Below are 25,055 nucleotides of genomic sequence, written 5' to 3'. Positions count from 1 at the left end.
ACTGCAGTATGTGCTTCAATGCTACATCCCAAAACAGTGGTCGAAACACTGATCCCTGTGGACAGTCTTTCAATATGATCTCCATCATTTCCTTTCTGGAGCATATAAAAGATGCATGTCTCCCATGGAAACAGTCTGTGGATACTTCAACTTTCTAAACTAGCGAAAATAAGATGACAGCCATACCTTATTGATAGTGTCAGCAATACCTGTCCCCACAGCAAGAGAACGCATAAAATAAATGTCTGTTGTTAGTGATACTGCCTTATTTATTGCATTTTCAGTTGATATGCCTCTTCTAAATCTGCAATGCTGATGGCTCACACCAGTGTATGATCTTGTAATCTTTTCATTAACAGGTTTCAAATAACTTACCAAGAATAAACAGGAAACAACTTGGTATATTGTATTCAGGAATGGTCACAAACTTCTCTTGCCTTTTACTAATAATCACTACCTTAGCAGAGACACTTACAGTACATCTTCCACAGATAGTTATATAGTTAGACATGTAAGGCTTGTAATACTCCTATTTGGAGTCTGTCCAGTCCAAAAGATTTGTCTTTTCTAGTTTTGAAATTGCTTGCCTTAATTTCTTCTTGAGTGGAAGGATATGTAAGTTTATTATTTCTATAGTGTTGCCATAACATCGTTAGAAATCTGCACTAATCTTTTAACTTGCTCTTTTCCGCACTGTAAGGAAGCGCCGTTTCCGTTAGCGTGGAATCTGACAATCACAAGTTTCTGTTAACTTCTCATCATTTCCTTTGAGTGTGGGAAAAGACCTTTAGTGATAAAATTTTCTTGCTGACTTATGTATGGTATTCCCCAAGGACTGGTTGCAAAGTTAGTTTCCAAAAATTGTCTCCATTAGCAAGTTTGTTTTTCATAATTCATACTCAAATTGTTGTTTAACATGGCTGTATGTGTACAGCCCTCAGATTCGTTCTTCTTGGGTCATGCTTCTCTGCTTCAGTTTCCTAGATCTCTTTGCTCAGTATCTTAATTTCTGTTGTGTCTTGGTAATGATACAAGGTGCATCTCTACAAGTTCCTCCCATGAAAGATATTGACACCTCTGCAGCTCTATGTATAGCAACTGTTAGTTCTTGTGCTTTACAGTCTGCATGACCACCCAGCAATATAGTTCCTGGGCAATGAAACACTCTTCACATCCCTTTCTAGTTAACATTCTTAATGTTGTATATTGCAATCATACCTATGTTTTCAGTGGTGTCTTGGGTTTTCCTTCCAGTGAAAATATTGTGATCAGTCAGTGCTGCTCCACTCAGCTTTACAAGATTTCACACAATGTGTCACTGACAACAAAGTTTGCTAGTGGGACATTTATGTTTGAAACTGCACCAACTTTGCCTCTGTATGTTGGCAGACTGTGTATGTATTCAATACCTCCTGGCTCAGTTCCATGATGGTTTACTGACTTGCACTCCAACACTGAGTTCGCACTCACATCAGTGTCACATGTAACAGTCCTAGCTTGTCCTAGGTGACTAATATACTTTAGCCTTACTAAATACTCACTGATTTCATCACTAATTTGAAAACACAGTGAAACTGGGATGCAGCTCTCCTCTCCAATAAAAAAATTCCGTGTATGTAAACAAGCAAGAATTTAGGCAGTTCATATTTAATTACAATGATAGTTATTAATTTATTAATTAAGTCCAAAACTAGAATGAGACAGTAGTGTTAAATAAGAAAAGGTAATAATTCATGGTTTCTGTCACAAAAACACTTTATCCAAATGATTGTCATCAAAATTTATTCGAAGGTGTAATAGGTCTTTATCACAATTAATCTATATCTGCATTCTTGTCACAAATCAAAATCACAACAAAACTCAGATAAATACTAATTACACAATGTGTTGAAATGTATAACTGAATGTTTTTATGGTGAACTGTGACATAATCTGTGTAATATTTATTCTACTTACACCATTTATTTTTAATAAACCATATATCTTTGTAAATAATAAATATTTACCTGCAAGAGTAACATGCTGATTATAAGTCTGAGTTTAGAGACCTATCAGAGAAAGATGGGAAGCAATAGAAGACCTCGTACCATGTTGTGAATTTGCACTGATGATGTACAGGAGAGATCACAGAGTGTACTTACTGTAGCATACTCTCAAAGTATCTGTACTGCATATCTTTAGGGTACAAGTGCTTTAATCAATAGCTTCAGACTCATACAGATTCATAGAAGGATTTAATGTTGTTCATGTGTGATCTATTATGTTGTCTGTTGAAGTGGTGAGACGTGTTACGTCACCCATAAGATAGAGATCATGTCTGTGACTACATGTGTGAGAGAATAATGGGGAAACAAAAGATAACAGTGGACTATTGAAGTCTGTGAGTATAATTCACTACTCAATCCAAAAAAAAAAAAAAAATCAAGCATACTCTCCTTATCTCTCAAATGAGCTTTCCATTTTTTACCATTGCACAAAGATTACTATATTCATATGTTGTTGCGATTTCTTGACAGATGCAAAAAGACTTTTCAGCACCAATAAACAATATCATGCAGTAAATAAACAGTTGTATATTTGTGTAATAAGTCAAAACATATTACATTTTGAAATTAATCTTTCTGTTTAGTGTTACATCAAATTCTCTTATTCCAACCTGTGGCTGAACTGGATATCCTCAGTATACTTCAAATGACTTAGAAGTATGATTAATAATTATAAATACAAGGGGCATTCAAAAAGAAATGAGCTGGAGGCATAATTACAGAAACCAGTGCCTGTATGTTAGAAGTATTGACCCTGGCTGTTGAGGTACTTGTTGCACTGTGACCCAAGATGATGAATCACTCTCTCATAAAATTCCTGGGACTGTGATGTTAACCAGTTCCAAATGTACAGCTGGATGTCGTCATGCGAGCTGAATCATTTGCCCCCCAGAGCTTCATTAAGGGGACCAAAAATTTCTTGCTTCTGATTCACTTCCTGCAGCATGGACAACAGAGAATGCTCAGCATTACTCACAAACCTTGACTACCCTTTGCCAAGTGATCAAATCAAAAGGACCAGGCAATTTCACCCATGGAGTCATTCTGCTCCACAACAATGCAAAGTCTCATACAGAGAAAACAGTCGCAGCACACCTACAGAAATTCAAATGGGAGGTTCTCAGCCACCCTCCATACAGTCCGGATCTCTGTCCCTGTGATTAAGCCATTTTTGGTTCCCTTTCCTGCACTCGTGGATGATGACATCCACCTGTACATGTGGAACTGGTTAACATCGCAGCTGTGGGAATTTTATGGGACAGCCATTCACCACCTTGTGTCACGGTGGGACAAGTGTATCAACAGCCAGGGTCAGTACTTCTAACATACAGGTACTGTATGCCTCCAGCTTGTTTCTTTCTGAATGCCCCTTACATAATGCAGTTAAAAAGAAACATTTTTTGAAACCCAACACATAACAATGAAAGGACCTGTCATCTGTTATAATCAGTCACATCTATGTTTCGGTTTTAATTTCTTTTCAGAAAATTAAAGCACAAAATTCTAGCATATGTAATATCTGAATGGTACATGCTGTAACATTATGTGATTGCCTTATCATTTTAAATCTTTCACTAATCTAGCAGTCACTCAGCAACAGCTACAGTTAGCAAATAATGTTGCGAGAATGTAAAAGGTGAAAGACCTGTGACGTAACTTGTTTATTGTCGACGCGCCATCAGAGATGCAGTGAGTTATTGACTTTGAAAACCGCGGCGAGAAAAACGGACAGAAGAAGAACACTTTTACACTTTTTTTTATGTACGAGATATTCTCGATGAACCGTTACTCACTCTTCTCTTGTCTCTTGTAACTTGTGTCGGGTGCGCATGTCTTGCCACTGTATCATTATCGTTAAAAATAATATTATTTTAGTGTAAAGTAAAAGTGCAATACTGCATAGCAGTAGATTTATTGTGCGACGTGTATGTGAATACGTCAAAGGGAATTATTTTCATTATGAGAAGAGAAGAGCCAGTCAAAACGGCATCCATGTTAAATCCTTCATTGCAGTGTGAGTTCATCTATTAATTGCCATAAATTCAGAGTTAAATGGAACTGGTGTATGGACTGTTTATTTAATATAGAATCCATGTCTCAATCCATCGTGAAGTTATTTAATTTTCTTTATGTTTCTGCCAAATAGAGTGTTCACACTCATGAATTCTTTCGTCGAAATTGGACGTAAGTTGCATGCAGCGAAATATTTTCTCCGCGCCACATTCTACTGGTAAATGCATAATAAACTACGGTCCGTTAGGAAATTCATGTTGAGCTATCCAAAAATAACTATATTTTGAATAGGCATTTACTCTCCTCTGCAATGCAACTTCCGACTGATCAGAGGATCCAACAAGAAACAGCCGCACACGGTCGGCGTCCGCAAATATACTTCCAACGCTGATTATAGCTATATGTTACAGCACAAAAGTAAACATATTGTTATAATTAGCGACTATGAATGAGGACATTTATAACTGTATGTTTATGTATACACATTACGTAAACATATCATTATAATGCCACCACTGATTGCTGCCCTCGGAACAACTTGAATCTGTCCTTAAGGTGTTGCATGTAAGAAAAACATGAATATAGGATGAAATGAATTGCTGTGGGTGTGTGCACTAATTAAACAAATGCAAACTTGGTACATATATGGCTTATTCTCTGAAATGAAAATATTACATTATTAGCAGTCCCAAAAATGGTGATCAGATTATGGGAGAGTAATGGGTGATGCACAAGTACAACATACGAACTAGGAATGATATACTCTTCATGCGGGACACTGCCAGTACCATTAGGGCTGGTGTGTGAATGTAAAGTGGGAGGATCATATTTCAATAATCAAACTCAACTACAATCAGTGTTGAGTCCAAAGTTTTCAAGGTTACTTTTCCTAACTACCATAAGAATGGGCTAAATTTTTGATTATATGTGTAAAATGTACATGCACAGTGGTTTACAAAGTAATAAAATGAGGTACCCCATTAGCTTTTTTTAACTACCACAGCACTGCACAGACATTAACAAATGTCTAAGGCATAACTGTTATTTACATAATTCTCTATTTGTATTTCTAGTCCAATCAAAACCAACCAACTATTCAGTGAGATGTAAAAAATGAAGACCTTTCACTTTAATGTATAGCTCACAAAATGCCAAAATTTCATTTGGAAGCTGGTTTGATAACTGAATGTCATAGCTGATCAGCTAACTTGCAAGTGATCAGTGTGCAAACAACTGCATTGTTTGTGATGAAAACAATAAAATCAGTATCAATGATAAATATTGGCTATCTGAGTACACATCTACGTGTTTACAGCACACTAATTGCCATACAAACTTCCACAATAACTGCAGATATAATCAACATAAATAGTGGAAGCCGAAGAAACAAAAGTCTATTATACGCACTCGTAACTAAACCAAAAATAAACCTGGCTTGTGATAATATGTAAGGACAGAAAACTTTACTGTTCCATGCACTCTATGCTTCCTGTCACAAATACAAGTCCTCTCTTAATCAACTGAGCATGAAGAATTATTAGGGGTGTAAGCAACTGACCTGATTATTTTGTGGCACAATATCCTGTACTGTCGCAAGAACCCATGGGTGTCTTATGTCCTTCATGATATATGCAGAATCTCCTACAGCTATAGGTGGGTGATTTATCACACCCAAAGGAGGAAGATGGCTTTCTTCAATGAAGACATTTCTAACAGGAATAACGTCCTGTTCCGCATCTCCCTCAGTACGATCTGAAACACTGCCAGGAAGTCTGTGACATACACAATGATTTTGTGTAAGTGACACAATTTCTAATAAGTTGGTTATTTACTTGTTTCCATGATCAGGATACCTCTGTGCTTTGTGGACCATGTCAGATGGTTAACACAGTGTGGCTATACGACACATGGCTGCTGCATATAAAAGTTGTGATTTGTTTGCCTCAAATACACATTTGCTGTTCATTTGATTCATATATAGAAGAAACACCAAAAATTATGGTATATAATTTGATTATAATCAAAATAAAACTAATAGTAACAACATTATTTTAATATTAAAATGCTTCAAAGTGAGTAACATGCTAGATAGTATGTGAAGATTTTAATATTACTCTTATGAAAGATTCAGACACAAGAAAGAATTCACAAATATTGCTTAACACTTATAATCTGCATTCTGTAGTTAATTTTCCCACCAATATTACACAGGTGAAACATGGACGATAACTAGTTAGAACAAGAAGAGAATAGAAGCTTTCGAAATGTGGTGCTACAGAAGAATGCTGAAGATTAGATGGGTAGATCACATAAATAATGAGGAGGTACTGAATAGGATTGGGGAGGAGTTTTGTGGGACAACTTGACTAGAAGAAGGGATCGGTTGGTAGGACATGTTCTGGGGCATCAAGGGATCACCAATTTAGTATTGGAGGGCAGCGTGGAGGGTAAAAATTGCAGAGGGAGACCAAGAGATGAATACACTAAGCAGATTCAGAGGGATGTAGGCTGCAGTACGTACTGGGAGATGAAGAAGCTTGCAGAGGATAGAGTAGTGTGGAGAGCTGCATCAAACCAGTCTCAGGACTGAAGACCACAACAACAACATTGTATAACCATTGTCAATGGTCCACTGTAATGGCTACCACGTAGAGTTTTACAGCTTTGTACCATCAGTGCCCAAGGCACATGCCACCAGACCATTGAAGCCTCTCTCCAGCAACAAACAGCCACTTCCCACCACATCTCATTGTGCTGCCCTGCAGCTGTGTGTGTCTAAAGAGTCTACACAGGTAAGCAAAACATTTATGACAACATTTAAGTAGGTAAGTCTACCAAGAAGTGAATGACCCACCTGACCACAACATGCAACTATTCATCCTAAATAACTTACCTGATGGTAATATGGATGAACAGAGTAATATGGAACAGAAAATAGGAAATTTCAAAGCTGACTGGAGAGATGGGTTCAATGTGACAGATCACAATTTCAGATTAAATGTACCGGGTGATCAAAAAGTCCGTATAAATTTGAAAACTGAATAAATCACGGAATAACGTAGATAGAGAGGTACAACTTGACACACATGCTTGGAATGACATGGGGTTTTATTAGAACAAAAAATATACAAAAGTTCAAAAAATGTCCGAAAGATGGCACTTCATCTGATCAGAATAGCAATAATTAGCATAACAAAGTAAGACAAAGCAAAGATGATGTTCTTTACAGGAAACGCTCAATATGTCCAGTATCATTCCTCAACAATAGCTGTAGTTGAGGAATAGTGTTGTGAACAGAGTTATGGTGAGGTATTAGCGTCGGATGTTGTCTTTCAGCACCCTAGAGATGTCGGTTGATCACGATACACTTGTGGCTTCAGGTAACCCCAAAGCCAATAATCGCACGGACTGAGGCCTGGGGACCTGGGAGGCCAAGAATGACGAAAGTGGCGGCTGAGCACACAATCACCACCAAACGATGCACGCAAGAGATCTTTCATGCGTCTAGCTAAATGGGGTGGAGCGCCATCCTGCATAAACATTGTACATTCCAGCAGGTCTTTATCAGCCAGGTAGGGGATGATTCGATTCTGTAACATATCGGCGTACCTCTCACCCATCACGGTAGCAGTTACAAAACCAGATTCACGCATTTCCTTGAAGAAAAAAGGTCCCATAACAATAGATGTGGTAAATTAAATCCATACCGTGACTTTCTCGTCATGCAATAGAGTTTTCATGACAGTTCTAGGATTTTCAGTAGCCCAAATTCTGCAGCTGTGGGCGTTGACAGACCCCCGGAGTGTGAAATGAACTGAGGCGGTCCACAACAACCAATCGTCATCTTCCGCCATCTTTTGAAACGCCCACACCACAAATGCCCTCCGCTTCACTTAATCGCCAGGTAACAGTTCATGATGCCGATGGATTTTGTACGGATAGCATCGGAGGGTACACCTCAGTGCCAACCAAACAGTAGTGTATGGAATGCCGGTGCGACTTGGGACTGCACGAGCGCTGACTTCCTGTGCATAGACAAACCCACTACAGTTTCCATTTCTTCCTGAACTGTCTCAGCAGAATTACACCTTGTGCTCGGTCTGCCACTATGGGGTCTATCATCTAAACAACCCATGGTTTCGAACTTCGAAATCATTCTCACCACAGCTGCATTTGTCAATGGACCTTTACCCGTTCTAATCCCATTCCTATGGCAATAGAATCGTATCACATTCCCCATTCTGATAGTACGGCTTCACTAAAAGTGCCTTTTCAGGTAACGTCAACATGCTGTGACTGCTGGTGCATCTGATTCTCTCTCTCATTACAGCTCCTTTTATACACAATTGTCATGTGCAGTCACTGACGTTTTGCTCTCCAGTGCCATCTGTCGGACATTTTGTGATTTTTTTTTTGGTTCTAATAAAACCCCATGTCATCCCAAGCATGTGTGTCAATTTTACCTCTCTATCTACATTATTCAGTGGCTTACTAAGTTTTCAAATTTATACTGATTTTTTGATCACCCGGTATTCACAGATTGATTTATATCAATCTCCAATAGCTGATTTCTGTAGAAAACAGTAAAATATAACATTAAGAAAACACCAAAAAAGCCTCAGACTACAAAATCAAAATATCATGTGTAAGGAAAGCAAAAACAGCAAAGAAGGACAGTCATAGGAATCTACTATCTGAAGGGCAGTGGTAAAAATTCAAAAAACCTCTGTACAGTGTCTGAAATTAGTAACTCAAATGATATTTAAATCTTTATTGGCACTAGGTTGTAGATATGGTCTGCATCAGTTAAGAAATATGACTAGTTTTTTTTTTACTACAAAGAGGCCAGTAATAAATTATACCAGCCAGGCAGCAAGGATATTTTTTAATCATTTCCTACAAGTAGCTCAAAAGATGGTTACGCACGGTCTAAGGGGCCAAATAATAGATTACATTAAAGAAGTAATGGCACTTACATAGAGGCAAATCATAATTAATCCATGCTCTGTCAAGAAACTAAGAATTAACTGAGTTCATCAAAAGTAAAAATTCTTATGGACTTAATATCCCAGTTATTTATTTAGTTCATTAATTGGACAAGTTCCATTGGTCATTTGAACGATTCTTTCATCAAAATGATGTGGAATGAGTCAGTTTATGGGATATGTAAACATGATTATTGTTAACATTAGTGCACACGTTAATTTTCATTCCTACTCATGCAACTGTGGTTAAAAATCTTTATTTTTTTACAGGTTACCAGATTTTGAACAGAAATTTGTCCCTGGAACAAGAGTTGTCCAGGAGAAATGATTTTAGTAATGTAGGAAAAGACAGATTGCTACTTACATTAAGAAGAAATGTCAAGTTTGAGACAGGCGACAGGCATGATAAGACTCTCACATAGAGCTTTCGGCCACAGCCTCCATCAGCAAAGACACATACACGCGCACGCGTACCCGCAAACGCCATCATCGAAAGCTATGTGTGTGTGTGTGTGTGTGTGTGTGTGTGTGTGTGTGTGTGTGTGTGTGTGTGTGTGTGTGTGTGTGTCTTAATCTTGCCTGTCTGCAGCATGGCATCTCTCCTTTATGGTAAGCCCTTTCCTACATTGTTCATATTCCTACCTGGAGTTTCCATTGTTTGAAAAATGATTTTAGGTTAGATATGACATTGGCTTTGCTGCCTGCCAGACACTTCCTGTTATCAGATAAATTATCAATCTTTTTCTTTTTTTGCTGCATACTGAAGTCTTTTCTGAGCTACTGACAGCTTTAATAAGTAATAAAGATCTTTTTTTATTCTAATGTTGTAGAAATGAACATCAGGGTTCCTCCCAAATTATGACAGATTATTTATGACATACATGTAATTGTATTTTGGCTGTGCAGTTAAAATGTCTAGCACCTTGAGGATGTATCTACATGACATGTGTGGGTAAACACCACATATTATTCTTACAGCTCACTTTTGGGCAGTAAATGCTTTCTTTCTAAGTTGTGTGTTACCCCAGAAAGTAATTCCATAAGACAATACTGAGTGGAAATATGCAAAATTTGTTAGCAAACATTTCTTAACAAGAATAGCAATTACACAAAGAGGAAAAGTAGCTGAAGTTAATTGTTTGAGAAGCTAAGTAATATGCTTCATCCAGATCATGTTCTCATGAATATGCACACCGAAAAATTAGGAGCATTCTATCGTATTTACTGACTCCTCAAGCAACTTACTATATTGCATATATAAGCAATGCATTCAATGCCACGTGCAACATGCATCACTATTGCAGTGGATATATCCAGACAGACTGAAATATGCAACTGTCATACTCCTTTACAAGAAAGATGATAAGACAGATACTGATAATTCTTCACCAGTCTCTCTGCTTATTGCCTTCTCAAACATACTGGAAAACATAACATACACAACACACTTCTCTCAAAATAAGAGACATACGCACAATTTGGATTTCAAAAGGGAGATCTACACACAAATTTGAATTCAAAAAATCTCATTATACAAAATTTATGTGGCAATGTTATTTTGTGTGCCTTGTGAATTGAATTTGATTGTGCAGCCCACTGTACACTCTTGCAGAAGCTCAAGTGTTATAATATCGGAAATCCTGCCAGTAACTCTTCTTCATACCTGTCTAACCAAAATAATGTAAAGTGTCATATTTAGAGGGGATGTAGCTGAGGATGTAAACGTTTCTTTAAAGACAATCTTTACATACTTAATTAGTACATCTACATCTATATCTACATGGATAATCTGCAAATCACATTTAAGTGCCTGGCAGAGGGTTCATCGAACCACCTTCACAATTCTCCATTATTCCAATCTTGTACAGCATGCAGAAAGAATGAACACCTATATGTTTCCATACAAGCTCTAATTTTCCTTATTTTATCGTGGTAATCATTTCTCCCTTTGTAGTTCACTGTCAACAAAATGTTTTCACATATGGAGAAGAAACTTTGCGATTGGAATTTCGTGAGAAGATTCCATCACAACAAAAAATTCCTTTGTTTTAATTATGTCCAGCCCAAATCTTGTATCATTTCAGTGACACTCTCTCCCATATTTTGCAATAATAGAAAATGTGTAGCCCTTCTTTGAACTTTTTTGATGTACTGTGTCATATCTAAAAACAAAGATGATGTAACTTACCAAACGAAAGCGTTGGTATGTTGATAGAGACACTAACAAACACAAACATTCAAGCTTTCACAACACACACACACACACACACACACACACACACACACACACACACGTAAAGGCAAAGAGTTTGGGCAGAGATGTCAGTTGAGGCAGAAGTACAGAGGCAAAGATGTTGTTGAATGACAGGTGAGGTATGAACGGCGGCAACTAGAAATTAGCGGAGGCTGAGGCCTGGTGGGTAACAGGAAGAGAAGATATATTGAAGGGCAAGTTCCCATCTCCATAGTTCTGATAGGTTGCTGTTAGTGGGAAGAATCCAGATAACCCGGACGGTGTAACACTGTGCCAAGATGTGCTGGCCGTGCACCAAGGCATGTTTAGCCACAGGGTGATCCTCCTTACCAACAAACACTGTCTGCCTGTGTCCGTTCATGCGAATGGACAGTTTGTTGCTGGTCATTCCCACATAGAAAGCTTCACAGTGTAGGCAGGTCAGTTGGTAAATCACGTGGGTGCTTTCAAACGTGGCTTTGCCTTTGATCACCCGGAAGGTGTGTAGACCGCTATAAAGAACTGTGCACAGTGACAACAGCCTCACCATACATTTGAGCTCTTGTGAGTGTTCTGTCAACAAATAAATCACAGTTCAAAAATGACAATAATGTTTATGAATACATTCTAGGACAAAAACTGGGTACACTATGAAGGAATTATCTGAATGGAACAGAGATCAGTAGATGTGATGTGCATGTACAGACTAACAAATTATTACAGTTTCAGAAAAAAACTGGGTGATTTATTCAACTGGCAAGTCAATAATGCATTGTAAAATGCACATTTTTAGTTGTATGTACTAATGAGAATATAATGTGGAACAATGAAATCATGGATCTTTTAATGTAACTCAACACATCTATCTGTGACATAAAAATAACAACCAACTTTATAGACACAGAATAACTAAGTAGCCCTATTTTATATTCTGACTAGGACTGCAGATATTTTTAAAAATATCTGGACTCTGATATATTGATATTTTAAAAAATATCATTAACAGTGCTCGATATATTAAAAAAAATTACCGATGTATTGACAGAAAATATATCGTCATACCAGCAAAAAAAAAAATGGCCGGCTGTACATTGTAAATATACTGCCTGTTTCTGAGCTGCATATTTAAGTATTGACTTACCATTAGAAATTCTGTACATCAAGAAGTTAGCAACCTGCTTATCCCTCAGAGCAAGAACTAAAAGGAAACAATGCACATTCACACTTGGCGATAACTACTTTGCTGAGAATTGTACCTGCGAGTGGCACAATAAAAGGCATCCAATGGGCCCATCATTTAATTTCGTCACATATCGAATTTGTCTGTAACACTTCAAGTTGACTTTCCTGTTTTTTTCATTTTAGCAATACCAGTGAAATGGCAGTCACAGTGTCAAAATGGCATGTGAAGTTAAATGTTGCAGTTACTGTTGGTAGTACTGAGCACAAATTATGTCAGCATTTCTCCTCGCATCTCAGCCTATGGCAAAAACCATTCTTGTCATTTAGATTTTTGTTCATCAGTTTCAGAGAATGTTTTTAAAGAATGCCAGTGTGAAGAAAAAGAACACAAATAGAATTAAAAATTGGTTTTTAATGCTGCACACAGTCAAAGAGAAAGACTGCATGTAATGAAAGCTCAAAAAGTAGTAAGACTCTTTCACACAGTGAAAATAAAATTATATTGCACTATAATTTCAAACGAACTATGTCAAATATTTAATGAAAATTGTGAAAAAACATAATACAAAACAAAACAAAATTGGCACTAAATTTTGCATTTACACTAGCAATGTATATTTGAATAAAATAATGCCAATATATATATCAATATTTTTGTAACTCGACAAGGCAAAATATACAGAGCTGAAAAAAGAAAAAAAGTAGAACTGTGTGTATATTTTGAATGCATGTATATAGACATTCAAGAGCCTTAACAGTAGCCTCACAGAATATTGATTCACTGATAAAATTTATTATTTTGAGAATAACTGTACAATAGACAATTGCCATTTTGGAAGAAAAACAATCTTTTCTATTCTACATAGAGAATAGAGTTTAATGCAGGGAAAGGTGTATACAATTACGATTAGATTAAAATTAAAATTCTCCTTTTGTCACAAATAAAGTTTCTAACAGACAGCAGTACTGCAGTCTAGAAAGAGTGTCTACTTTGAGGTTTCATAGTAGAGATGAGTTGAGACTTAGTTGGTCCATGACGCATGCATAATTTCAGTAATTGTGTGGATGTGCCAGAGGAAGTCAGGGATATGAGGCAGCACCCAGTATGGGAAACGCTTTGAGGAGCTTCTGCAAATGTCTTTAGAAATGCAGCACCAATGACAAAAGCCATTTTGGTGATATACTTTCTAAAACTAAACGTGCATTTCACATTTTCAGTAATAACAATGTGTGTAGAATAGTTATACTGATGTAAACATATGCTAAACTTGATGTAAACATATGCTAAACTTCACAATATCTTGTGTATGACCTTGTAATAGTTTCAGCAACTAGGATAGTGTTGTGTACCTTTGTATGTGCATATAGGCAGTACTACAAGAGGTACGCACTGGGAAGCAATCTGTCTCATTATCTTAGAGCAATATGATTACACGCACATTAAAAGTATTTTTCTTCGTCAAAATAAATGTAGTAGTTTATAACATCTCTGCAAATACATAACATTTAAGCAAAAAACTGCAAAGTTTATGATGGCATGCTGAAAATTAATGCCTCCAAATTTTTTACGTGAACACTCTCAGATTTTTAAATAAGCAAACTTTATTAACAGTCTACATCTTTATTCTTCATATCTACACATTTATTTCGCAATATAGTCGCTCTGGTGATGAACACATTTCTGCCAACAAGAGAAAAGTTTCTTGATACAGTCACTGTAGAATATTTGACACTGTTGGTGGAGCAACAACCTCACATCTACTGGCAGTGATCCATCACTATCAAAGTGAATTCCTCGAAGGTATTCTTTTAGTTTTGGAAACAGATGAAAAGTGGATGAGGCCAGATCGGGAGTGTATGGAAAATGATAGAGGAAAGTGAACCTAAGATGTTGAATTGTTGCAGATATTCAAGTGCTCATGTGTTATGCTAAGGGAGAGGACACTTCATGTGTGGATCGAAAATCTTAATTAATGTTTTCAGCTTTCTGAGGGTCTCACAGAACCTTTCAGAATTTATTGTGATGCCTTTAGGCATGAATTCCAAATGCAGCATACCTTGAACATCCTAGAACACTGAGCATGATTTTGCCAGCTGATGGCATGGTCTTGAACTTTTTTGCCATTGGAAATACTTTGTGGGGGAATTGCACCGATGTGCTCTTTTTATTTATTTGTTTATTTTGAGTTCAAAATGGTGAACCCAGCTTTCATCACCTGTTATGTTATTGATGTCAATATAATAATCATTGTACCCTTGTTTCATTTTTCTTTGGATTTCAATTGGAGACACATTTTCCTGAGATTGGAAACCTGAGCACAGCAGAATTTCTCTCATGCAGTGACACAGCAACATTACAAGCCACCATGTCCTACATTGTAATCTGGACCCTTCTAGTGGCAGAGGGTGGCAGTTTGTGTCAGTGAACCAGGAAAGAGGCATTGGAGTAATATGCAGAGCATGCAATACCTCAACAGATATTGAGAACACAATAAAAAATTTGGAGGCATGCCTTCATACACATAAATAACATGCTCTATATCATGACATTGATCACAAATATTTCAAAGTAATATGATTATTAAGAAAGGTAATTAACAAGACAAATAGTCAGGCTGAGACACCGTACGCAATAACACAGAGATAGCAGAACAGAATGAAGACTATAAAGGGAAAGAAAGTGAATACCAATACGTGAACAAAAAACAATTGAATGATTTCTACCTGTTGTCAGAGTCCATAGAACTCATTGTGGAAACAGACGTACACAACAAGTTTCTCTCTGGAGTAGAAGAGGAGGTTGGGCTGTCTGCAGAACACTGGCACATGGATTCTGTGTCTGAAATTTTGTTTCCCTCCTTATCAGGCAACCTGTAAAATCATACACAATATGATGCTTCTCAGATAAACAGTACAGTGACACAGGTTAGAAGGGAATTAGTGGTGCAACAAAACACCTACTTCCCCCTCCCCTCCCCCACACACAGACTGCATGTGAGAGTCAAGTTGGGACTACTGCTGACGACAATGTCTTGTCTATAGCTAAGTCATCAGAAAAAGAGTAGTAGGAGACAATTTGTAGCCTGTAGAGAGTGTTAAGAAATCGAGCAAGCATTCGAGAACCAATAACTTCAATGAGTACAGCCAAACATTGGGTGGGCCATATGGTGCCTACAGATTACAATTACCTGCATCCCTATGCAACTGTCACCTGTGTCTGGTAAATTAATGTAGAAAAATTTTGTTATACTCAGGGGAAACAGGTGATGGGGCACTGGGGCCTGGAGAGAGGAGAATTTAGTCAACTTGTTAGATACATTAACACTATTGACTAGCCATTGTGGATCCAAAAAAATCAAGATTAATTCCATTTAGTACATACATAACTGCTCATTTTATGTCCCTGAATGTTTCTCTAAAACAACAGTGGTTAAAAACACCCAAGGAGAAGCATTATTTTTTCCATCCTACACAGTTAAAGCATTCACTGTTTTCTAACTCATCAGCAACTTATCTTTAGTGACAGAGCCTGGAATATGTGTAGGTTCTTTAAAAGGCCTTCAGAAATAAATAAATATCTTGCAACATTCCCGTGTGCCAAAGATATTGTAGAGAGGTATAAGTATATCTAAGAAAGACGACAAAAAAAAATGAGGTCTAAAATGTCAATTATTTTACATACTACAATTGCCTCCCCCTCACCAATCTCAGAGTCAGTTGGTCTATTTAGATGGTGTGATAAAGATGTATGTACTGAGCTCTCCCAGTACTGTTTTAATTAAATGTTATAATATGCAGAAGTCATAAGGTTTCACTCTCTTACAGAGCTATGTCCTAATATCCACCTCCCAATGCAATGAGGATTTGCATTTTTAAATGGACCTATTCAGAGATGAAGTCAACACAAAGAGAGAATAGCTACCACAACCATGCCAGCATTGATGTGCATCACCGGGGAGATAAGGCAAATACCAAGCTGCACACCAAAACTGAAAGGAATTAAAAATTGAATAAATGTTCCAGAACTGCAACAATGTTCTCAATGTGCATGCATCTACATCTAAATGCATTTCAGGGCAGACAATTTTGGTGTGGCTCAGGTCTGGACAATTCACATTATCTCTCTCCCCAACGACTATGAACAACACTGCAGATTCACATATTAAACTTGTCTGCACCATACACGCTAGTTTCAACAACAGAAATTTTATGTAAGTTGTCAGTTAAACAAAAGAATTTTTTTCTGATTTTTGGTAATCACAATACCTGACTAGCTATGAGGCCTGTCCAGATTGTACTCTGTTTTCAGACAGTAAGGGAAGTCGTGGTAAGAACAGAACAGTCACTGTGCTGACTCATGCAGTAGATCTGTGTGCTAATAGCTGTGATAGATGGAAGCCACATTCTCCCTCATTTGCTTTCAGTAGCAGCTCTAAATGTGTACTGCAATGAAAAATCCTGCCAAATGTAAACTCCATTCAGTGATATGGTTTTTCCTGGCAAAAAAATCTCAAAACTTGTTGACATTCTTCACAAAGTTTGCACCTTATATTGCACAAAAGTGATAAATGAAGGTGTGGTATGCGAATAGTGTCATATGTTTGATAGAGGAAAGACAAATGTCTGTGATGCTGCTGATTACTAATGGAGAACGATGTCTCTCATCAACAAAAAAGTACATAAAACTGATGAAAAAAAGTAAGTTTTTACAGTTATCTTTGATATTAGACAACTTTCCTAAGATTTATCAGAGTGAATAAACAATTATTATTCACAAAATCTTTGGAATGATGAAGGATTCCTATTTGTGGCTTTGTGGCTCAAATAAGGAAAATCAGTTCTGAAGCCTACTGTGAGTCATTTAAAACAAGTAATATAGTCTCATGACTGTTGACATGTTTTTGCACAACTGTCAGCCACACTCAGGCCATCAAATGGAACAATTGTTCTACCAGTTTAAAAAGTAATATTCTGAGTGATCATCCAACAGTGATAACTTGGCTCCAAGTGATTTTCTTTTCTTAATGCACATGGAAAAGCACGTTAGCTCTCAGTGCTTTAACTCAAATGAAGAACTTCAAGGTGATGCAACTGATTATTTGTAGTTTCAAGGGGCTTAATTTTATGTACAGGGATGTGTCAATTTGAGTAATGGAAAATCCAGGATGGAATACAACAGTATTATGAAAAGGAAAGTTGCTACTCACCATATACACAAAGTTGCTGAATCGAAAATAGGCACAACAAAAAGACTCTCACAAATTCACAAATAAAGCTTTTGGACACACACACACACACACACACACACACACACACACACACACACACACACACACACACACACACACACAGCTACAGTTGCCTTGCCTGAGACTGCAGTCGTGTGTGTCTGTGTGCGTGGGGAGGGGGGGGGGGGGGAGTGATGCCTTACAGGCCAAAAGCTTTATTTGTGTCAGTCTTTGTGTTGTGCCTATCTGTGACTCATTATACTTACAGCCTAATCTAGGTCACTTTCCTGTTAGTTATTGTAAATGGAAGCATTTTTCTAAATTACTGTTAGAATTGTATAATATTTTTCTCTATAACTTAGAGAACAACTATATTTTAATTACAAACAGTTTTCCTCCACTCTGTTTCTTCTTGGCATCAAGATCATTTTCAAACCTGTATTGATTGACATCATATCTTTCAAAAAAGAATGAAGCACTTCAATAAGTGCGAAACCAAAGACACTATTTTCTCTGTTGCTTAAATAATTGCTTCTGCAACTCACAGATTGTGTAAAAGTGTGTTTGCCATCTGAAGCCAGGAATTCCTTAGCTTCTGCAACAACTGCCATCAGTTACTTTAATTACTATAACTCAATGTTTCTAAAATTTACATATGGATGCATTTGTTGCACAGCAAGAGTGGATTTCTCAAAAATTTTCAGATCATGTATTCATTAATATCTAGATAAAATATGTACTTTGGGAATGTCCACAAAAGCAATTTCTCCGTCCAAAAAAGCAATTTCCCCAAAGGATCCTTTTACTTGAAGCAGCACCATCCACTGTGCAGTATATATGGAACAAAAGGGTTGTTTATGCCTTCAAAAAGGCATGCTGCGAGCATATCACTTAGTCAACATATTCCTTATCAGAGAAATCAGAAGAATTTCTAGTGTCATAAAAATATCATTTGATCCTCTCCTCCCACACAATCCCTCAACTTATTCAATTAAGTTGTTATGCAAGTGTCTACTTTGTGGGAAGACCTTTATGAGTGCATTTCTCTGTACACCCTTTTGGTCATGGTCAAAACGTGCATTTAAGGTTGAATTATTCTCTGATGTTAATGCTCCAGTCAGTGTTTACTATTATCAACTGCCCACAAATACTCACCATCTTGATAAGGCAACCCCATTACCACAACACAACAAATCAAGAATATAGCCCTGAAACATATCATTAATTGCAAGATGGAAGATTTGTGGTAAAACTGTAACAGAAAAAGTTCTAAAACTGATGACTGAAGCATGCACCCCTCTGGGATCACTATTGTCATCTATATTATCTAAATTTAAATACATGTAAATGATATTGGTGCAAATAACAACACAGCTTTAGTGCAATTCACTTCCGATCATGTAATAGACACCACATCACAAACAAAATGTACAATCACAAAGAAAACTAATAAAGAAGTCGTATAAACAAAAGAAGATAAAAAAGCAATACTATATTTTCTTAAAAATAGCCCAAAATTAAAATGTTATGAACAGATTGGGTTATGAATAGACTGAGTAGAATAAGACTGTGAACTACTTGTGAATGATCTTTAAACCACGATTACCACTCAAAACACATATATAGAGGAGAATGACTAAATCATTAGCAATGGCAGAAAACCTTTATCCAATATTCCTGAGTACAGGTAAAAGCATTGAAAGTAAGTTTATACTTTACAAGGCAATGTGTTTCCAGCAAAATATATAGTAGAACACAATGGAGGCTTACTGTGATTACATACTTAAAATCCTGCAAAATAAATGCTTCAATTAGATTTCATATGCTACAACATTGAACACAAAAGCAAATCTTCACAACTGCAAATTTAATCTCTATTATATGGGGTTCCCCCCCCATGAACCATGGACCTTGCCGTTGGTGGGGAGGCTTGCGTGCCTCAGCGATAGAGATGGCCGTACCGTAGGTGCAACCACAACGGAGGGGTATCTGTTGAGAGGCCAGACAAACGTGTGGTTCCTGAAGAGGGGCAGCAGCCTTTTCAGTAGTTGCAGGGGCAACAGTCTGGATGATTGACTGATCTGGCCTTGCAACATTAACCAAAACGGCCTTGCTGTGCTGGTACTGCGAACGGCTGAAAGCAAGGGGAAACTACAGCCGTAATTTTTCCCGAGGACATGCAGCTTTACTGTATGATTAAATGATGATGGCATCCTCTTGGGTAAAATATTCCGGAGGTAAAATAGTCCCCCATTCGGATCTCCGGGCGGGGACTACTCAGGAGGATGTCGTTATCAGGAGAAAGAAAACTGGCGTTCTACGGATCGGAGCGTGGAATGTCAGATCCCTTAATTGGGCAGGTAGGTTAGAAAATTTAAAAAGGGAAATGGATAGGTTAAAGTTAGATATAGTGGGAATTAGTGAAGTTCGATGGCAGGAGGAACAAGACTTCTGGTCAGGTGACTACAGGGTTATAAACACAAAATCAAATAGGGGTAATGCAGGAGTAGGTTTAATAATGAATAGGAAAATAGGAATGCGGGTAAGCTACTACAAACAGCATAGTGAACGCATTATTGTGGCCAAGATAGATACGAAGTCCACACCTACTACAGTAGTACAAGTTTATATGCCAACTAGCTCTGCAGATGATGAAGAAATTGAAGAAAAGTACGATGAAATAAAAGAAATTGTTCAGATAGTGAAGGGAGACGAAAATTTAATAGTAATGGGTGACTGGAATTCGAGTGTAGGAAAAGGGAGAGAAGGAAACATAGTAGGTGAATATGGATTGGGGCTAAGAAATGAAAGAGGAAGCCGCCTAGTAGAATTTTGCACGGAGCACAACTTAATCATAGCTAACACTTGGTTTCAGAATCATGAAAGAAGGTTGTATACGTGGAAGAACCCTGGAGATACTAAAAGAAATCAAATAGATTATATAATGGTAAGACAGAGATTTAGGAACCAGGTTTTAAGTTGTAAGACATTTCCAGGGGCAGATGTGGACTCGGACCACAATCTATTGGTTATGACCTGTAGATTAAAACTGAAGAAACTGCAAAAATGTGGGAAATTAAGGAGATGGGACCTGGATAAACTGAAAGAACCAGAGGTTGTACAGAGTTTCAGGGAGAGCATAAGGGGACAATTGACAAGCATAGGGGAAAGAAATACAGTAGAAGAAGAATGGGTAGCTCTGAGGGATGAAGTAGTGAAGGCAGCAGAGGATAAAGTAGGTAAAAAGATGAGGGCTGCTAGAAATCCTTGGGTAACAGAAGAAATATTGAATTTAATTGATGAAAGGAGAAAATATAAAAATGCAGTAAATGAAGCAGGCAAAAAGGAATACAGACGTCTCAAAAATGAGATCGACAGGAAGTGCAAAATGGCTAAACAGGGATGGCTAGAGGACAAATGTACGGATGTAGAAGCTTATCTCACTAGGGGTAAGATAGATACTGCCTACAGGAAAATTAAAGAGACCTTTGGAGAGAAGAGAACCACGTGTATGAATATCAAGAGCTCAGATGGCAACCCAGTTCTAAGCAAAGAAGGGAAGGCAGAAAGGTGGAAGGAGTATATAGAAGGTTTATACAAGGGTGATGTACTTGAGGACAATATTATGGAAATGGAAGAGGATGTAGATGAAGACGAAATGGGAGATACGATACTGCGTGAAGAGTTTGACAGAGCACTGAAAGACCTGAGTCGAAACAAGGCCCCCGGAGTAGACAACATTCCATTAGAACTACTGACGGCCTTGGGAGAGCCAGTCATGACAAAACTCTACCAGCTGGTGAGCAAGATGTATGAGACAAGCGAAATACCCTCAGACTTCAAGAAGAATATAATAATTCCAATCCCAAAGAAACCAGGTGCTGACAGATGTGAAAATTACCGAACTATCAGTTTAATAAGTCACAGCTGCAAAATACTAACACAAATTCTTTACAGACGAATGGAAAAACTGGTAGATGCGGACCTCGGGGAGGATCAGTTTGGATTCTGTCGAAATGTTGGAACACGTGAGGCAATACTGACCTTACGACTTATCTTAGAAGAAAGATTAAGAAAAGGCAAACCTACGTTTCTAGCATTTGTAGACTTAGAGAAAGCTTTTGACAATGTTGACTGGAATACTCTCTTTCAAATTCTGAAGGTGGCAGGGGTGAAATACAGGGAGCAAAAAGCTATTTACAATTTGTACAGAAACCAGATGGTAGTTATAAGAGTCGAGGGACATGAAAGGGAGACAGTGGTTGGGAAGGGAGTGAGACAGGGTTGTAGCCTCTCCCTGATGTTATTCAATCTGTATATTGAGCAAGCAGTAAAGGAAACAAAAGAAAAATTTGGAGTAGGTATTAAAATTCATGGAGACGAAGTAAAAACTTTGAGGTTCGCCGATGACATTGTAATTCTGTCAGAGACGGCAAAGGACTTGGAAGAGCAGTTGAATGGAATGGACAGTGTCTTGAAAGGAGGATATAAGATGAACATCAACAAAAGCAAAACGAGGATAATGGAATGTAGTCAAATTAAATCGGGTGATGCTGAGGGAATTAGATTAGGAAATGAGACACTTAAAGTAGTAAAGGAGTTTTGCTATTTAGGAAGTAAAATAACTGATGATGGTCGAAGTAGAGAGGATATAAAATGTAGACTGGCAATGGCAAGGAAAGCGTTTCTGAAGAAGAGAAATTTGTTAACATCGAATATAGATTTATGTATCAGGAAGTCGTTTCTGAAAGTATTTGTTTGGAGTGTAGCCATGTATGGAAGTGAAACATGGACGATTACTAGTTTGGACAAGAAGAGAATAGAAGCTTTCGAAATGTGGTGCTACAGAAGAATACTGAAGATAAGGTGGATAGATCACGTAACAAATGAGGAGGTATTGAATAGGATTGGGGAGAAGAGAAGTTTGTGGCACAACTTGACTAGAAGAAGGGATCGGTTGGTAGGACATGTTTTGAGGCATCAAGGGATCACAAATTTAGCGTTGGAGGGCAGCGTGGAGGGTAAAAATCGTAGAGGGAGACCGAGAGATGAGTACACTAAGCAGATTCAGAAGGATGTAGGTTGCAGTAGGTACTGGGAGATGAAGCAGCTTGCACAGGATAGAGTAGCATGGAGAGCTGCATCAAACCAGTCCCAGGACTGAAGACAACAACAACAACAACATATGGGGTTAAGGAAAGTTCTGGGAACCTACATAACATAATGGGCCTGTTACGCATAACAATAAGGTATGAGAAACAACTGTGCCAAACACAACATTATCATAACATTCTCAAATGTCCTTTACGAAAAATACAAAATGTAAACAGTAACATTTACCTGTTGAATTAACAATGGTAATTAGTAATTGGTGGGCCATAGAACAAAAAATTGCCAACAAAATCCATGTCCTAAACAATTTTTATGCTACACAAACTACAGAAATGTTTAAGAAAAATTCCCAGCTAACAACCAGCCTTTGTACAAATATGATATTTAAAAATTTCTTCCATTTCTTTTCATTCTCTGGTGTCAAGTAACGAACTATTTATTCTAGCAACAATATCTTCATTACACAGCATGTGTTATCCACAGATATTATTCTTTAGTTTCTGGAGCAAGAAAATAATAAAAGTTCAAGTCCAGAAAACACTATGATTGCATAATATGAATTGCTCAAGGTATCAACAGGTCAAGCAGCATTATGATTGCGTACACACTCACAGTAGAGGGCAGACGACCTCTGTCACTGAATCTGCTGCTAAGTGTTCACACTTGGATGGGAACAGTCTTCAACATTGTGTATTGTAACCATCAACTATCAAAAATGCAGTATTCGACTACAGATATTTGTTGATCAAAAGCTATTGTGACTTATCTTTTCCATGCTGACAGAGATGGAGTAGTAGTTTTTATTTAATATCAATTTCAGTCCAGAGAGTATTTTTAAATGTTCTAGTTGTGCATGATTTAGGAAAGGCATTCCAAAAGCCTTGAAAGCTAATAAACTTTGTCTGTTGGCTGTCTCAATGGAACAGGAAGGTTTTCCCCAAATCCATGCATAGCATGGTATTCTGGAATGGCTTCACTACAAGTGGTATTCAGAGTGTTTCCATGACATTATGGGAAGTTTTATGGCTGTTGTCTTGCCAAATGTGGTCACAACTGTGATGACATTGGCTATACAGGGAGCTGAACCAAACATAATGTCCATTACGAGAGAAACAAGTAAAATGTTGTGCAGCTACTGTACTGACAGGTCAATAAGCCTGAAGAATGAATTTCAGAAACATTTTGGAGCTCATGTAATTGGAGGTTGGTTGCAGATCCTGATAGAGGGAAGAAAATGGATCCATTGAAACCTGGATAAGAAGTGTACCACAGTTTTCAGTTTTACAGGCAGATTCTGTCTTTGTTTAATTAATAGTGGCTCCATGATCATGAATTTGGAAACCAAGTGTTCAAGCACTCAAACAAAGCCGGTTTTGCTTTCTTTGCGACAGATTTGTGTTACATCATGGAACTAACAGTAATCGGGAGGTGGAGATGGTCTAATATATATGCCTGGAAATATTTATCAAAGTGAGACTAAATTATTGTTGCTTTAGAAACGGGAAATGTAGTGATTTCCAAACTTTCACAGCTTACAACTGTTTAGGCAAGGTTGCTGGGTACATTTGCAAAAGCCAGCAGACGGCTGAACAGAGGTTGTTGGTAACATATGTTTTCAGTCTTGCCAAAACTGGAAATCTCAACACCTTTGGTGATAATATGTATGTTAAACTTTCGCAGCATAAAAAGCTACCTTGATCTCTACTGTCTATTTGTGTTCAGAATATAATTCTGCTGTTGTTCACCACATGTTAAAGACAAAAATCATCTCTAAGTAGCAGGTTTGAGTATCATCTTCCAGCATCTATCCATGGTCTCATTGATTTGACTGATCACTGTCATGTGACACTTACTGGAATTACCATTCCCAACAGTACAAAATACTAGTTCCAAACTATCTACATGAAACATCTGTTATGAAGCACCTGCAAACAAAATTGGCACATTGCTTCATTAACAACCAAAAGGCTAATTCACCAGAGAGAGAGCAAATATTTTAGAAAAAAAAAATCTTGGGCTATTTGGAAAGTTACTAGACTTCTATAGCAATGTAGGCTTCCATGGCCAGAGACAAATGACATAAAAGTTTTCTGAGTGTGGTGCTGCATCATAATTTTTAAAAAAACTGAACTGGAGAAAAATATAGTTTTTACACTATGACATGGTACCATACTCAAAAACTTGTATGTAAGTAAAGAGAAATGTAGTAGGTATACCAGATGATTTTCATATTTAAATTATTGAAATGGATAGTCTG

At 37.5% G+C, this 25,055-nt stretch overlaps 1 protein-coding gene across 6 annotated transcripts in view; it reads right to left on the bottom strand.

The window, feature by feature from the left end:
• Window positions 1-25,055, bottom strand: part of LOC126295317 (histone-lysine N-methyltransferase eggless-like) — a 337,334-nt gene that overhangs the window by 144,503 nt on the left and 167,776 nt on the right. For all 6 annotated transcript variants that reach the window (XM_049987773.1, XM_049987771.1, XM_049987774.1 and 3 more), the window contains 2 exons: window positions 15,183-15,329; window positions 5,617-5,818 (listed from right to left, as the gene is read on the bottom strand). In XM_049987773.1, the coding sequence (XP_049843730.1) occupies window positions 5,617-5,818; window positions 15,183-15,329 (349 nt within the window). The remainder of the gene's footprint in view (window positions 1-5,616; window positions 5,819-15,182; window positions 15,330-25,055) is intronic.

This window comes from Schistocerca gregaria, chromosome 11 (assembly GCF_023897955.1).
Source record: "Schistocerca gregaria isolate iqSchGreg1 chromosome 11, iqSchGreg1.2, whole genome shotgun sequence".
NCBI classification, from domain to species: domain Eukaryota; kingdom Metazoa; phylum Arthropoda; class Insecta; order Orthoptera; family Acrididae; genus Schistocerca; species Schistocerca gregaria.
The sequence above is the reverse complement of the archived record's forward strand: the minus strand, read 5'-3'. Positions and strand labels throughout refer to the sequence as shown.